The sequence below is a fragment of the Prunus persica genome, chromosome G6 (genome assembly GCF_000346465.2).
Source record: "Prunus persica cultivar Lovell chromosome G6, Prunus_persica_NCBIv2, whole genome shotgun sequence".
Lineage (NCBI taxonomy): Eukaryota > Viridiplantae > Streptophyta > Magnoliopsida > Rosales > Rosaceae > Prunus > Prunus persica.
The window spans coordinates 1,683,154-1,699,343 of record NC_034014.1 but is presented as its reverse complement, the minus strand read 5'-3'; the positions used below and the strand labels follow the sequence as shown (position 1 = coordinate 1,699,343).

At 39.0% G+C, this 16,190-nt stretch overlaps 2 protein-coding genes across 2 annotated transcripts; both read left to right on the top strand.

The window, feature by feature from the left end:
* Positions 744 to 3,173, top strand: LOC109950031 (G-type lectin S-receptor-like serine/threonine-protein kinase LECRK3). Its single transcript, XM_020567517.1, has one exon. It carries the CDS (start codon positions 744 to 746, stop codon positions 3,171 to 3,173), a length of 2,430 nt encoding a protein of 809 aa, XP_020423106.1.
* LOC109949548 (G-type lectin S-receptor-like serine/threonine-protein kinase LECRK3) lies at positions 9,764 to 12,401 on the top strand. Its single transcript, XM_020565434.1, has one exon. It carries the CDS (start codon positions 9,778 to 9,780, stop codon positions 12,178 to 12,180), a length of 2,403 nt encoding a protein of 800 aa, XP_020421023.1. The 5' UTR covers positions 9,764 to 9,777; the 3' UTR covers positions 12,181 to 12,401.

Here is a 16,190-nt window from a genome sequence, read left to right as displayed (position 1 = left end):
CTATAAATAATTTTCCTGACAAGGCTTCAAGATTCAACTTCACAGTCTAGACTAATTTTCTGAGGAAGATTTGTACAAATAATCTTACAGAAGATTTGTTCAAATAATCCCAGGTCTCAATATTCCTGGGACTTTTTATGTTCTAGTGACAGCATAGCTTGACCCTTTAAGCTTTGAACTATCCATAACACCCTCTGAAATCTCAAAGACTCTGCACCATTTTTTTATTTTTAATATGCATCTAAAAGGTATTAAAATACATCATACGACACGCTTATTGACGAAGGTCATTGTGTGAAGAAATTTAACAAGGGCGGTGAAAGATAAACAAAGCAAGCAACACCATCTATATATTGTAGGAAATCATTAATATAATTCAAGAGTTTGTCAATCTGCCGAACAAAGCATCGATTGGCGCATACACACAAACAAGAGATTGCCATTAAGATGTCAAATAAAAATACATCAAACGTTGTTCTTTAAGTTAACATATTGTCTGGCACATTGGAAGAGCCAAGAAATCCTGCTGACTTTTTTCATTAGTAAGAGAAGCCAGATATATGAAAACAAGTCTCTGTTTAATGGATTGTCGATGACATTAATGTATATATATATTCGATGATTTTAATGGATTGAATATAGGTGAATTTGCAAAGCTGGACAAAGAAAAATATTTTAATAATATTGGCATATACATTACTAAGGAAATGGTGTTTCAGTGATAACTCATCTAACTTCCTACCATGGCTTTTCAACTACCATGTTGTTTATGCTTTCTACTTATGCTTCTTCGGATGCCATTTCACACAACTTCTCAAACTTACAATAACATATCTTTAGGCTCAGCCCTCACCGCTCAGGATGATGACACTTCCTGGCTCTCACCATCTGGGGAGTTTGCTTTCGGTTTCCAAAAGATTGGTAATGATGGCGGCTTCATACTAGCCATCTGGTTTAACAAGATTCCGGAAAGAAGTATTGTCTGGTCAGCCAATGGCAACAATCTAGTGCAAAAAGGATCTACAGTTGAACTCACTGCAGATGGCCAGTTTATGCTGAATGATATTGCAAATGGCACACAAATGTTCATTGCTGAGCAGGCTGCTGCTACTGGGGTTGCCTATGCAGCTATGCTTGATTCAGGAAATTTCGTTTTGGCCAACCGAAATTCAACCAATTTGTGGGAGAGTTTTAATCATCCAACTGATACAATCCTACCAACCCAGACTCTAAACCGAAACAGCACACTCTACGGTAGCTACACGAAAACAAATTACTCAAAAGGAAGGTTCCTGTTTACTTTAGAGTCTAAGGGGATACTTGCTCTTTATACAGCAAATTTTCCATTGGAATCTCCTAACTTTCGTTACTGGGCAACCCAAACTGAGGGTGTTGGCTTTCAAGTCATCTTCAATGAGTCTGGCTATATTTACCTTACAGACATTAACGGAAGCCTACTTAGCATGGTATCAAACAAGGAGGTTTCATTGCACGATTACTACCAGAGAGCAACTCTTGATTTTGATGGAGTTTTGAGGCACTATATCTACCCCAAAAGCAATGGCTCAAGTGAGGGAAAGGGGACCAGGAATTGGTCCACTGTGTCCTTCAAACCTCCAAATATCTGCACTGCAATTTCGGAAAAAATAGGTGGTGGTGCATGTGGTTTCAACAGCTTATGTAAACATGAGGATGAAGGACAAATTATTTGCCAGTGCCCACAGAATTACACATCCATTGATACAAATGATGAGCGGAAAGGATGCAAGCAAAACTTCGTTCCCCAAAATTGCGATGAAACCTCACCAGAAACACATCATTTCGGGTTTCAAGAGATGCTATACACAGATTGGCCTAATGGAGATTATGAGCATTTTCCGAAAGTAAATGAGGATTTTTGCAGGCAAAGTTGCCTAAGTGATTGTTTCTGTGCCATTGCCGTTTTTGACAAAGCGACTGAGGGTTGTTTGAAGAAGGGAATTCCCCTTTCAAATGGAAGGATCGACCAGGGCGTTGGCTGGATATCCCTGATCAAAGTACGGATAGACAATTCTACTTATAGACAAGAAGTCCCACGTGCAAGAAAGAAAGAGAATTCAGCTTTGATCCTCGTTGGATCAGTGTTGATGATAATAATAAGCTATTTGATTGTTTCTCTAATAACCTATTTGTTTGCTTCTCACATCTATTCTAAGCAAGCAAAAGTGAGTAAACTTTATCCAGTTGTTCACGACATTAATTTGAAATGTTTCACTTACATGGAGCTAAAAGAAGCTACCAACAGATTCAAGGAAGAACTAGGACGTGGTGCTTTTGCAACAGTTTTTAAAGGAGTTTTAGCATCCGATAATGGAAGATCCGTTGCTGTAAAAAGATTGGACAGTATGGTCAGAGAAAATGATTTGGAATTCAAAGCTGAAGTGAGTGCAATTGGCAGAACGAATCACAGAAATTTGGTCCAGCTACTAGGATTCTGCAACGAAGGGCAGCACCGAATTCTTGTTTATGAGTTTATGACCAATGGCTCTTTAGCAAGCTTCCTCTTTGGAAAGTCAATGCCTAGCTGGGATCAAAGAAGGGAAATTGCCTTAGGAACTGCAAGAGGGCTCTTGTATTTGCACGAAGAGTGTAGCAGCCAAATCATACATTGTGACATTAAGCCTCAAAACATTCTTCTAGACGACTCTTTCACTGCAAGAATTGCTGACTTTGGAGTAGCCAAGCTTTTGCAAACGGATCAAACTCGAACAACTACTAGATTCAGGGGGCCAAAAGGGTATATGGCCCCTGAATGGTTCAAAAGCTCTCCTGTCACAGTGAAGGTGGATGTTTATAGCTTTGGGATGTTGTTACTAGAGATAATTTGCTGCAGGAAGCATTATGAACCAAAAATAGAGGACGAAGATCAAATGATACTAGCTGATTGGGCTTATGCTTGCTACAAGAAAAAGACAATACACCTGTTATTGGAGAACGATAATGTTGAGGAAATGGGTGACATCAAGATGATGGAGAAGTATGCGATGATCGCGTTTTGGTGCATTCAAGAGGATCCATCAATAAGACCCACCATGAAGAATGTCACACAGATGCTTGAAGGAACTATTGAAGTCTCCTTCCCACCAAATCCATCCTCATTATATGTCAATAAAAGTGATCGCAGTTATCATTGATTTCTGGATATCTATATTTCTGTCTCTGATCGTGGACTCAATACCACCATGGTGCAGCCAGATAGTCCTTAGTGTGTCAACTAAATCTCGGAATTGTTCTTTTTCTTTTTCTCATTTGTGCTTTGAACTTTTGAACGTCACAAGTTTTCTGCTGTATAAAATATTTTCCAGACATTGCAAATGATGCTTTCGTGACACCTTGCTATACCAGACAAGCAGTAGTGTTATCAGGAACATAGTTATAAAAAACTTCGCAACTCAACTCAAAACAAAATATTAGTTTCCAAAACAAAAATGGAAAAAGAAAAAAAAATTGAAAAAAGTTTAAAACTGAATTAGTGTTTGGTGCTTATTGAGAGAATAGGGATCAGATGGTACAAAGATTAGGGTGCCCAATTGTCGTAACCAGGCTTTGGGGCGGACACCCATCTCTCGCATAATTATTGCGAATACTGACCACTCATCACATCCCGTTTCTGCCTGAAGGATCATGCTTTCTTTCAACTTCCTTTCGCCTTTTTATACAACCCATTTCGACCTCACTTCTATCTCCACGTCGATGTGGGACTACTCTCTCTACTTACTGTAACTCATGCGTATCTTGTTCCATTTTGTACTGAAATGGTGTGCATGAGGAAAAATGAGGCGCACTGGAAGAGTAAGTCAGTTGAAGATAGTACTAGTATGCATATATAGTTCCTTAGACACTGTACGTATGTAAACATCCAAGACATAAATAATACAAACTAATTTGTGTTTTTTAAACTTTTAATCGTTTTTTATAACATTGGTTCTAGCCATATAATTTTGGAACAAACTCTTTGGCAGAAATTTTTTTTTAATAATTATTCGGTACAAACTCAAGCGCATTTATACAAAGTATGATTCAATGTAACTAACAAAGAGGCTCTTGTACACAATTTAGTTGCTTTACGTTTGGATGAAGAAATCGAAAATTACATAGAATTCTAAAATGACGGAATTTAGATTTTCATAATTTCAATTTCTAGCAATTGAATATTTTAGTGTTTGAATTTATATATAATAATGATTGATTTAAGATAAAGTTTGGAATTAGAGTAGTAACGTTTGATTTTGGAGATTTCAATAATGACAATAATACCATGTGACGATCATCATGGAGTCAAAGATCCAAAATTCTCTCATATCTACCAAGGTCAAGGTCAAATGGGCCGTTACAACAGTTAAAAACATATACAAAACAAAATTACCACATTAGAACCCCGGAGTGAAATTACCACATTAGTTTAATTTTGTCTAATTCATGTCCACTTGGTAACGCGTTGTAACTTAAAAGCAATAAAGCATGATTGACACGTCTTCAACCTCTGTCCCTAACCGATGGCAAAAAAGAAAAAACACTAAGCCTAACCATTTAATTTTGGTACAAACTCAAGTGCGTTTATAGTTTATAAAAGTATGATTCAATCTAATTTTGTTTTTTTTTTCCCAATCGTCGAAGCTGGGTGAACATTGCTGCCAAACCACCGCAACTGAACCCCATTGGCTATGATTCAATCTAATTAACAAAGAGGCTCTTGTACATAATTCAGTTGAGCTTTGCAAACCTATTTTTCTGTTTCACACCAAAAAATAAAAAAGAATGAAATTTAACCCCAAAATCAATTCAGTTGATGAAAACAAATTCTGTGTGTTAATATTAACGATGTGATTTATATATTAACGATGCGTTTATAGGTAATTAAACAATCTTCAAAGATAAATTTAACCCCAAAAAATAATGAAATTGATTCTTCCCTCAAAAGAAAACAATAAGATAATAGATCTAATTGGCATTTCACCTAAGTAGACTCATGATTTTGTTGAGGCGAGTTCTTACTTAGTTAAGATTTTGATCACTTACCTATTTATTTAATATTATTGTAATTGAGATTTATTTTCTATTATAATTTATATTTATTTCTTATTGTGTTTATGGTTAACACATCTTTGTACTTAAGAACACATATCTAGGACATCTAAGCATATATGACATCTAAATATACCTAAAAATTCTCATATACTTTGTTTGATTGCATCTTTGCTCAAAAAAGGGAAAAGGAAAAAAACAAACAAATGTTTCATATAGCATAACACAGATTTCCTATATTTGCTTTTTATATACGCTTCCTCTTTCATGAGCCGATGAAGTGAGGTTCTTAGGAATTTATGGATCTGCAATAGGAAAAGAAACAATTTAAGAGGATACTAAAGTGACTTCCTGAATTATTTGCTAACATTTGAAAAATCAATAAAATTTTAACTTGATAATGGAACCCCTCATCCTCAAAGCGACAACGTTTGAATTGATAACTAAGATGGAACTAATCCCATTCTCATTCCTGTGCAAACATATAAACCGCATCAGGTTAGAAAAGACTCAAATATACATCCCGTGTCCACATCATCTATCACATAAGGTGGTATAGAAATATAATATAATAATGTGGTAAGAGTAGCATTATTCTTTTGCTTTACCACGTATTGCTCATCGGGATGAAAAAAAGAAAAAAAAAAAAAAGTAATGATCATCAATACAAAGCAACAAACTTTGCTAATTTCAAGGGCTAATAAATTTCTCTCTACAAATTAGCACAGCATTAAATTTGGACAGACTGATTTGTTTTCCCAGTGGAAAAAGGGAAAGTAGTTTTCCTGATAAAAGGGGATCTCCTAATCCAAACCTGAATTGATTAAAGACTCAATATAAATATCCCTCTACTCAATTATCACAAGAAAGAAAGCAAAGCACGCATCCTTTTATTGTACCGCCATTAGAAAAAAAGATAACTTTCATCCGTCCAATTGGAAAACCTAGGAAAACCTAGGGCTAGGCGGTGTATGGATGAGGAGGACCAGAAGGAGATGATAGCGGCGGGCGTTGATAAGACCCTGTATTTGTGTTTCGGCGAGTATAATCAGCAGGGTACGGTTTCTTACGCTATTCAAGCGCTGCGTTTGCATGATTTTGGTCTTCACAAGATAAATATCAAACAAGTGGGGGTTTATATAATTGGCCAAGGTCTTCGACGCGATACGGGTATAGGTGCTTTCGAATCCAAAATAGTTTTGACCAGCGGTCGTGAATACATATTCGACGGCTACAAATATCGATCATGTCCAAGTAAAGATATGTATGTCTTTGAGACTGAGGATCCCAACGACCCAATCAAAGACATCTGCGAGGTGTTCAACAACAATATTCTTCAATGAGGGAAGTGTTGTCCCCTTGTGGCGCAATATGACTGCAGATTGTATGTGCTCTCTACTCTCAGTTTAAAAACATGGGTCGGGGAACCTTTTAGTGGGGGGTTCGAGATGTTTGACCCAAAAGTGGGGAAATGAGTGACTCTACCCGAATCCCCAACTTTTGGATACATTCGACACTCTCGTGGGACTTCTTGTGTAGTTGTAGGTAGCAACATTTTTGTCTCAACGTTGTGTTGCCCTATTTATCGATTTGACATGGTTGACCCCAACCACCAATGGAAACAACACATTTTCACCGACTATCCTGGATTTTCCATACCTTTGGGTTGCCAAACTTTAGCGGTGGAAACTAGGGATGGGGATTGGGTGCTTTTCACATGTAAGTCAATTGGTTTTGGAGTGGAATCTCAACTTCCTTCATGGTATCAGAGGGGGTTGCCCACGTGTGAAAGCCTAACGGCCACACGTGCTCCACGTCACCCAAAATATGTTGTCCACGTGTGGCTTGAAAATTCGTCACACGTGTGGGGGCGTGTGAGAATATGAAAGTAAAAGAGTCCCACATTAGAAAGTTAGAAAACCTTGCAAGGTCTTATAAGGAGTTTGGTTACTCCCCCCATTGCCAATTGGCTTCCTTCATGGTATCAGAGGGGGTTGCCCACGTGTGAAAGCCTAACGGCCACACGTGCTCCACGTCACCCAAAATATGTTGTCCACGTGTGGCTTGAAAATTCGTCACACGTGTGGGGGCGTGTGAGAATGTGAAAGTAAAAGAGTCCCACATTAGAAAGTTAGAAAACCTTGCAAGGTCTTATAAGGAGTTTGGTTACTCCCCCCATTGCCAATTGGTTTTGGGGTGGAACCTCAACTTCCTTCAGAAAGTTCATCAAGTTGCTGACAACAAAGACTATCCCAAGGACGATGACTACTGTGATATGTTTGATAACTTTGATCGTCTTCTTGAATGGAAGGATACATCCATGATCATCTATTTGATGTCAAAGGATTTGACATCGTTGACAGCTCTTGAACCACTAAAACTGCCTCATTTGAACACCTTACCTAGACTTGTGCGTAATATAGAACCTAAGTTGGTCCATCTAGGAGCTCAAACAGTCTGCCTAATTTTGTCTGCAGACAAAGGGGACGGAGCAATGAGGGAGAAACAGATTTTTTTCCATGATGTTTGAATTTGAAACTGTAGAGAGCAGACGCGCCTTAGCCTTGTGGAATTTTTATGGTCCTTTCAAGTTTACATACGACGCAGACAGGTCATCTGATTCCAAGACCACTAGAGTAAGCATCGAGCATGCCATTTTGCTGTAAGACATATTTCAATGTGAAAGTTGTGTCTCCATAGTTTGAAGGGAAGAGTTTAGTTAAGAGGCATAAGTTTATTTATAGTTTGTTGCAAGAAGAGTTGTAGGGTGGACTACATGCATTGTTGATAGTTGCCAAAACACCACCTAATTTGAGTCGAAGGTGAAGGAGCTGCTCTGAGTTCCTCATGAAAAGGAGGTTCATATTCTTGATACATTTTTGTCTTATATTTTGTTCCAATGATTGTTAAATGACATTGTTGCTCTGAATTTTCCGAAGTATTGTACACAGTACTCATAAGTTTTGTTTGGATGTGAACCTATTATGTCTTGAATCTTTTTAATATGGTGGCTGAATTTTCCCAAGTATTGTGTACATAGTACTCATGAGATTGTTGTGCTGCTAACTTCCTAAAGAGGTCTTGGTGGCTAAATTAGACATCTTTTGACAATTAATGAATAATAATGCCTGTGAATATGCAAAGAAAATGAAAAGCAGAGGAGGCACCTTAGAGATAAGTCTTTCGTATCAAAAGTATCTATTTGCAGGTTTCTACAACTGGATTTCTGGAGCCAAACATGAAAGAAAAGAACCTGCTTGAAGATAGTATACTATTCATAGTTACTTATGAGACACCGTATGTAAAACATTCAAAACATACATAATAGAAACTTAAGTTTTGTTTCGTGCATGTTTTATCTTCTACACTTTTGTAAAATTGGTTCTGGTTGCTGTTCTCATTTTCTGATATGTGCCGTATTACGATCGTCGGAAGAATCACAACCTCTGCAAAGCAATAAAGCCACACTACTTCATACACTCCAATACATGTAGTGACTCATCTTCTAGAGTTTTCCAAAAGTACATACATTAGAAACACATTAAATTGGTGATAATGATGGCTAGTAAGAATTTGCTATCTAACCATAATATTATGTCCTGCATAAGGGAAGAAGAATACTTTTTTTCGGTTGGCATTTTAGCACCATAATGTATGTGGCTGTTACTCGGTGATATGTGAATTGTTAGTTACATCCTGATGAAAGCCAGAATTGATTCACAACGATGGAGGCCTCCCAGCCCCAACCACCACATTGAACTTGTTAGGCATTAACAGAAGTTTGTTTTTCAAATCAGAAGAAAAGGTCAACCATTGAGACAAGAAAACTGAAAAGTAACACTTCTCATGCCAAACTCAAAAGGTGAGATTGCGAAAGATAGAATCTTTTAGCCATCCTCCTCCGAGTTCCTTTCAAGCAAGCTGGCTATGTGTTCTAGTACTGTGATAGCAAATGTCAAAACATGATTTGGACATTTGGGAAATCATTCAATATTCGTATTGAATATTCAAACGACCTATTCAATATGAATCAGTCAAAGAAATCCGCAAAAGAAACAATTACCAACTTTTCCATTGTGACAGAGAATTCAACATCTGTGCCTTATTAAGGTTTGATGAGTGCTGTGATTTTTTAATTTTCCCAAATTTTTATGATGGATGGGGTCGATAAGATGAAGGGTGACAATAGCGTCAATTGATCTAAAAGCTCACAATTGTACACCTAATTATCCAAACAAACAACCATTACTTTTCAATTTGGAAGATCCAAAAGAACATTATCGCTTCTATTAGTGTCTTAATCATGGAAATTAGGGAAATTAATCTTATAATAAACTCATTTAAAAAAGGCTCACCCGTAGACTTGGAGCATGCAGCCTGCAGCATATTAAACAGGAACCAATGCTTGAATGAGTCAAAGAAGACAATTTCCAAGTAATGCCTTTCGTCTAAAGATTGAAAAAGACTTCAGGCGACCTCCCCCAGCAAAAAAAGTCTTAGGAAAAGACTTCAGCACCATATCATTGATGAACATGAGCTCATCATTGTTGCCTTGGTTGTGCTTTAAATACAGTCTAATTTAATACAAAGTCAAGCTGAGAGCCATTAAAATAAAGGGCATTGACAAAGATAATATGCTAAATCTATATATGGAATTTTTTTAGTAAAGTTTGATCAATTTGTAGTAGGCTGTAGCAAAACGCTCATCTTACCATGGTTTTTTCCGTGCTCGATCTTCTCTGCTTCTTCCTTTTCATGATTCTCCCATATTCCACCATAGCTCAAACATCCAGAAACATATCTTTAGGCTCATCCCTCACTGCACGAAATGACGATAACTCATCGTGGGCATCACCATCTGGTGAATTTGCTTTTGGATTTCAACAGATTGGAAAAGATGGGTTCTTACTGGCCATCTGGTTCAATAAGATAACAGAGAGAACAATTGTCTGGTCAGCCAATGGGAATAATCTTGTGCCACAAGGATCCCAAGTTGAACTTACAAGTGATGGCCAGTTTATGCTTAATGATGCAACTGGCAAGAGAATATGGTATGCTGAATCTGCTGGTACTGGAGTTGCCTATGCAGCCATGCTAGACACTGGAAATTTCGTGCTGGCCAACCAAAGTTCAAGCACGTTGTGGCAGAGTTTTGATCAACCAACTGATACAATCCTGCCAACACAGACTCTAAATCAAAACAGCAACCTCTATGCTCGCTACACGGCTACAAATTACTCAAGAGGTAGATTCCTGTTTGCACTACAATCTGATGGAAATCTCGTGCTTTACACTACGAATTTCCCACAAGACTCTGCCAATTCTGCTTATTGGTCAACCAAAACAGATACTGGATTTCAGATCATCTTCAACCAGTCTGGCATCATTTACCTTGCATCCAGGAATGGAAGCGTACTCAATCCCATATCACCAAATGCAGTTTCAATACAAGATTTCTACCAGAGAGCAACTTTAGAGTATGATGGAGTTTTGAGACACTATGTTTATCCTAAAAGTACTAGCTCAAGTGCCGGAAGGTGGCCCGTGGCTTGGTCTACTTCCACTTTTGTACCTCCGAATATCTGCTTGTCAATTGTGGAAGGTGTGGGTGGTGGTGCATGTGGATTCAACAGCTTATGTAGGCTTGGAGATGAAGGACCAATTTGCCAGTGCCCTAATGGTTACAACTCTATTGATCCAAATGATGCGCTCAGAGGATGCAAACAAAACTTTGTTCCGCAAAGTTGTGACCAAGCCTCACCAGAGACGGATCTTTTTGATTTTCAAGAGATGCAAAACACGAATTTTCCTGGTGGAGATTATGAGCATTTTCGGGGGGTAACTGAGGATTGGTGCAGACAGAATTGCCTAAATGATTGTTTTTGTGCTGTTGCAATTTTCAATCCCGCCGGAGACTGTTTCAAGAAGAGACTCCCTTTTTCGAACGGGATGATTGACTCTAGTATTAGTGGGAAAACTCTGATCAAATTTGGAAAAGTCAATTCTACTTTAAAATCAGCTGGAGGTGCAAACACAAAAAAGAAGGATAACTCAACTCTGATCCTTGTTGGATCAGTGCTCCTCAGTAGCTCTGGGGTCCTGAACTTCCTCTTACCAGTAATAACCTATTTGGTTGTTTCTCGTGTCTATTCTAGAAATGCTAAGGTGAATCAATCACATCCAGTCATGTCAGGCATGAATTTGAAGTATTTTACTTATGAGGAGCTAAAAAAAGCTACAAACGAATTCAAGGAAGAGCTAGGACGTGGTGCTTCTGCAACAGTTTTTAAAGGTGTTTTAGTGTCTGATAATGGAAAGTGTGTTGCTGTAAAAAGTTTAGACACTAAGGTTAGAGAAAATGATTTGGAATTCAGAGCTGAAGTGAGTGCTATTGGCAGAACAAATCACCGAAATTTAGTCCAACTACTTGGATTTTGTAACGAGGGGCAACACCGAATTCTTGTATATGAGTTTATGAGCAACGGCTCTCTGGCAAGCTTCGTCTTTGGAGATCCAATGCCAAACTGGTACCAGAGAAGGCAAATTGCCTTGGGAATTGCAAGAGGGCTTTTGTATTTGCATGAGGAGTGCAGCGGCCAAATTGTACATTGTGACATTAAGCCTCAAAACATTCTTCTTGATGACTATTTCACAGCAAGAATTTCCGACTTTGGATTAGCGAAGCTTTTGAGAATGGACCAGACTCGAACCATGACTGCTATCAGGGGAACAAAAGGGTATGTGGCCCCTGAATGGTTCAGAAGTTTACCCATCACAGTCAAGGTTGATGTTTACAGCTATGGCATTTTGTTGTTAGAGATTATTTTCTGCAGGAAGCATTTTGAAGCAGTAGCAGAGGATGAAGATCAAATGATATTAGCTGATTGGGCATATGATTGCTATAAGCAAAAGAAGCTGCACCGGCTATTCAAAAATGATGATGAAGCAATCAATGACATCAATAAGATGGAGAAGTATGTGATGATTGCAATATGGTGCATTCAGGAGGATCCGTCACTCAGACCTACCATGAAGAAAGTCACACTGATGCTTGAAGGAACTGTTGAAGTCTCAGCTCCACCTGATCCATCCTCTTTCATAAGTTCAATACTTTAAGTATTTGTTGTTGTATTAATGGTAACAGAACTGGTCCTTCATTTTATTTTTCTTTGTTGTATGGGTTTCTTTTTCTCTGTTCTGGTGAAAGCTACTTCAAACTTTCTTTCTTGTCAATGTGTAACTTTGTGTATAAATCAAAGGCCAATGTGCTGCACGCTCGCTTCACAAAATCTCCGTTGACAGGAAAAGATTTCATGTCAAGCCCACTTGTTAACAACATTCCATGAACTTACTTGCCTTGTCTCAAAGCCTTTGCTTTCAGGCATTTCTGCAAGCTTAATGCGAAATAGTCTGGGAAGTTGAGCAGCGAAAAAATGGTATTTTCTTTTCAATTTTCTGTTACATAAAAGATGGTATTTTCAGTATTTGATCATGTACTGCATATATAAAGCTCATTCAAAGCCATGAATTTTTCATGGCCTACATGTTTATGTGATGAACTTGAAAATGATGCATATACAGTATAAAGATGTGAAAAGAAAGAGCGAATACCATCAAGAGTGGAAAATCAGTAAGGAATATAGTTGACTTTAACAGGGTTTTGAAAAGTCTAGAAAGTTAACTTCTTTCCAATCCCACCAAACTTTAACTCCACATTGAAATCAGCGTAGCCGTATAAACGTTGCTCCCATATTGCATGAAAGAAAAAAAAATCGTAGAAAAAGAACGTTTACTTAGACATTCGTGAAGACGAGCTCATTACCTTTGAATTGAAAAGTAGCAGAATGCATGATTCCGAACCTTACGCCAGTTCATTTAGACTCGGGTCCTGTAACTTGTGCACAAAGCATACGCAAAGTGACATAGACATTTCCCTGATAATCACTGGAAATCGTGTGGTTGTGACGGAAGTTATAATCTTTTTCTTTCATGGTTCCAGAGGATGAAATTAAAATCTTCAGTCAGTCAGAGGCTGAGAGTCATTAGTTAGTTGGTGAATTCATATATGTCAAGTCCTTGGTTATTTTTCTGCAACCCCAGAAAATTCAACGTACAATCAATCAAATGTTTTAAAGTCAGTAAAAGATTCATCTCTGGTTCACAAAATCTCCGTTCGTCATCTCAGAGCCTTTGCTTTCAGGCATTTTTGCAAGCAGAAAGCCAAATTTTCTGGAGACAACTTGAACAGAAAAGAAGATGGTATTTTTACTATTTGATTATATAGCGAAACAATTGTTCTCAAGAACTCACTTCTACCTCATAAGACTAGGATGAGTGGCAGTAGATATTTCAGTGCCTAACGCGCGTCGGAGAGCGCATCGGAGCGAGTCGGAGGGAAATCGCCTTAGGCGTACTGCTGTTTATCTTGTTGCACGATTCGCGTGGAGAGGGATGGCGAGCCATAGAAGGCGCAAAGAAGCGCCTCTGTCTGCAAGCGAGCGCGAGGAAGAAGACGACCTGGCTTGAAATTTTTTGTTAAGAGTTTGTTTTAATGAAACGACGTCTTTTCATCTAGTTACTTGTGACTTTTTTTTTTTTTTTTTTTTTTTTGAAGTAGGGAAATAAGGTGACTTGAACACACGTTTTGGTTTTTATTTTTTTTAAATTTTTTTAATTTTATAAAACAAACATAATGCCGTTTAAGCCCCCCACTGAAACAAATGATACTTCCCTCTTTTTTTCTTCTAAATAAATACATTAATGGACCTATATGTATCTATATATACTAGCCTCTCTGCACGCGCTTCCGCGCATGCGAGACGTTTTTTTTAAAAAAAATTTAAATTTATTTTAGAATTAAAAAAGATAATGGATATTTATGTTCCATAAAAATAGGATTCATTATCTGAATTTTCTTTTAATTTTAATTTTTTTAATACGAAAAATTGTGAATTCTACCAAAAAATGCCCTTGGTTAATGCAAACATTAAGAATTGAAATTATTAATTAAATGAGGATAATATAGTAAATTCACACTTTTCATATTAAAAAAAAATTTTAAAATTAAAATCAGATAATGGATCATATTTTTATGGAACACAACTACTCTGAAAGGACCCGCCCCGAATTTTCTCAAAACCCGAGACGAACCCTTTGAAATTTCCTGACATCACCCCGATGCCAGGCCCACTTACTAAAAACCGAGACTTCCTGCCGAAATTTTGGCAGAGTCTCCCCTATAAATTGGACATTTCCCAAAATTTCAACCTGCATAAAAACGCATTTAATATTCACAACTGGCAGCATGCACAATATAATTTCATGCAATTCACACAAATGGCCTTCGGCCTTCCAATAATTCTTAACCAACTACCAAACAATTCAAATACAAATTATGACTAATATTTAGTTTGCGGCTGCACCTAATAACCTTAGGCTGCCTACGTACCCTCCTTGAGGGATCAAGCCACACGTAGTTCTTCCTTAAAACCCAACTCCACACATCGGCGATACCTTATTTCATTTCTCTGTATTTCACATATTCTCCCCATACGCCGGTACAACCAACGCCACGTATGGGGCCTGTCAACACGCCGGATAACCTACGCCACGTGCGACCATGCCATACTATCATTATATCTCCCCATACGCCGGTACAACCAACGCCACGTATGGGGTCTGTCTCAACGCCGGATAACCTACGCCACGCGAGACCTGCACATCATATCACATAACTCCCCATATGCTGGTACAACCAACGCCACGTATAGGGCCTGTCCCAACGCCGGATAACCTACGCCACGCGGGACCTCAACATCATATCACAAATCTCCCCATACGCCGGTACAACCAACGCCAGGTATGGGGTCTGTCGACACGCCGGATAACTTACGCCACGTGCGACCTCAACACAACATCATATAGCTCCCCATACGCCGGTACAACCAACGCCATGTATGGGGCCTGTCTCAAAGCCGGATAACCTAGACCACGTGAGACCTGAACATCATATCTCATATCTCCCCATACGCCGGTACAACCAACGCCACGTATGGGGCCTGTCCCAACGCCGGATAACCTACGCCACGCGGGACCTAACTTTCACTTGGTGGTGCTTGTAGTGAATCCAAAATCCGGGGAGGTACCTAAAGTAGTGCGTATAGCACTCCAAACTGACATTCTAGACTCTGTTGTACCCTTGTACAACCATATGTAATTATAATTATTTCCAATATTGTGTAACCCTCCACAATCATTTAGCACCCGATAATCCCCCCTAGAAAGGTAAGATTACTCTGGGAGACTCACGGTCAACCAAGGGTCAAACTACTCTAACCCTGGTCAACCGGACTTGCAGAATCCACGACTTCCAAATTCCGATCCGAGTCTCTATGGGTTCTACCAGGTATAGGACACTTGTCCTGCAAGTTTGGTTCAGATCGGACGGTCGGATTTCTCACGATCGCACGATCTGACAACTAATATAAAATATAAACTTTAAAATTATTATTCAGAACATCCGGGGCTCCGATTCACGATCCGTGAATTCCTACATGATCCTAGAATTACCTAGATTAACATATATTAAATTTGGGACCATCCGACGGTCCCAACCTATCGAACCCGGATAACGCGCAATATGCGAATATCCGTTCGATAGTCAAACGACATCCGAATTGAGATTCGCGAAATTCTACGCACTCGTGACAACCTACGGATCTCATCAGAACACAGTGCCACTTTTTCTACAGTGCCCACGCGCCGCCGCACGCGCCGGCAGCGCGTGGTGCCCAAAGCGATAACGCTTCGCCGGAAAATCTCAACATCTCGGCTCCAAACTCCTACCCTAGGTATAAAACCCTATTTGGAGCCACTTTTGTTCTTGGACCTACCCCAAAAAGTGGCCGGAAATGGCCGATCACGGCTGCTGAAGTTTCGGCCGATTTTCAATTCGAAAATCGAGTTGTCTACGCTAAGAATCGATACAATCCTACCCAACCATCAGCTAGAGCAGCTCGAGAGGTTCAAAATCCATACCTGGGTCGACGGAATTGGTGGCCGGAGGAGGGAGATCGGCGGCTTTGAAGTTTGGACGACGTCGGCCGCTTCATCTCCAGATCCGGCGA

Excerpts from the sequence above, each read along its gene's own strand:
- LOC109950031 (XM_020567517.1), top strand. The coding sequence starts at position 744 with ATGGCTTTTCAACTACCATGTTGTTTATGCTTTCTACTTATGCTTCTT.
- LOC109949548 (XM_020565434.1), top strand. The coding sequence starts at position 9,778 with ATGGTTTTTTCCGTGCTCGATCTTCTCTGCTTCTTCCTTTTCATGATT.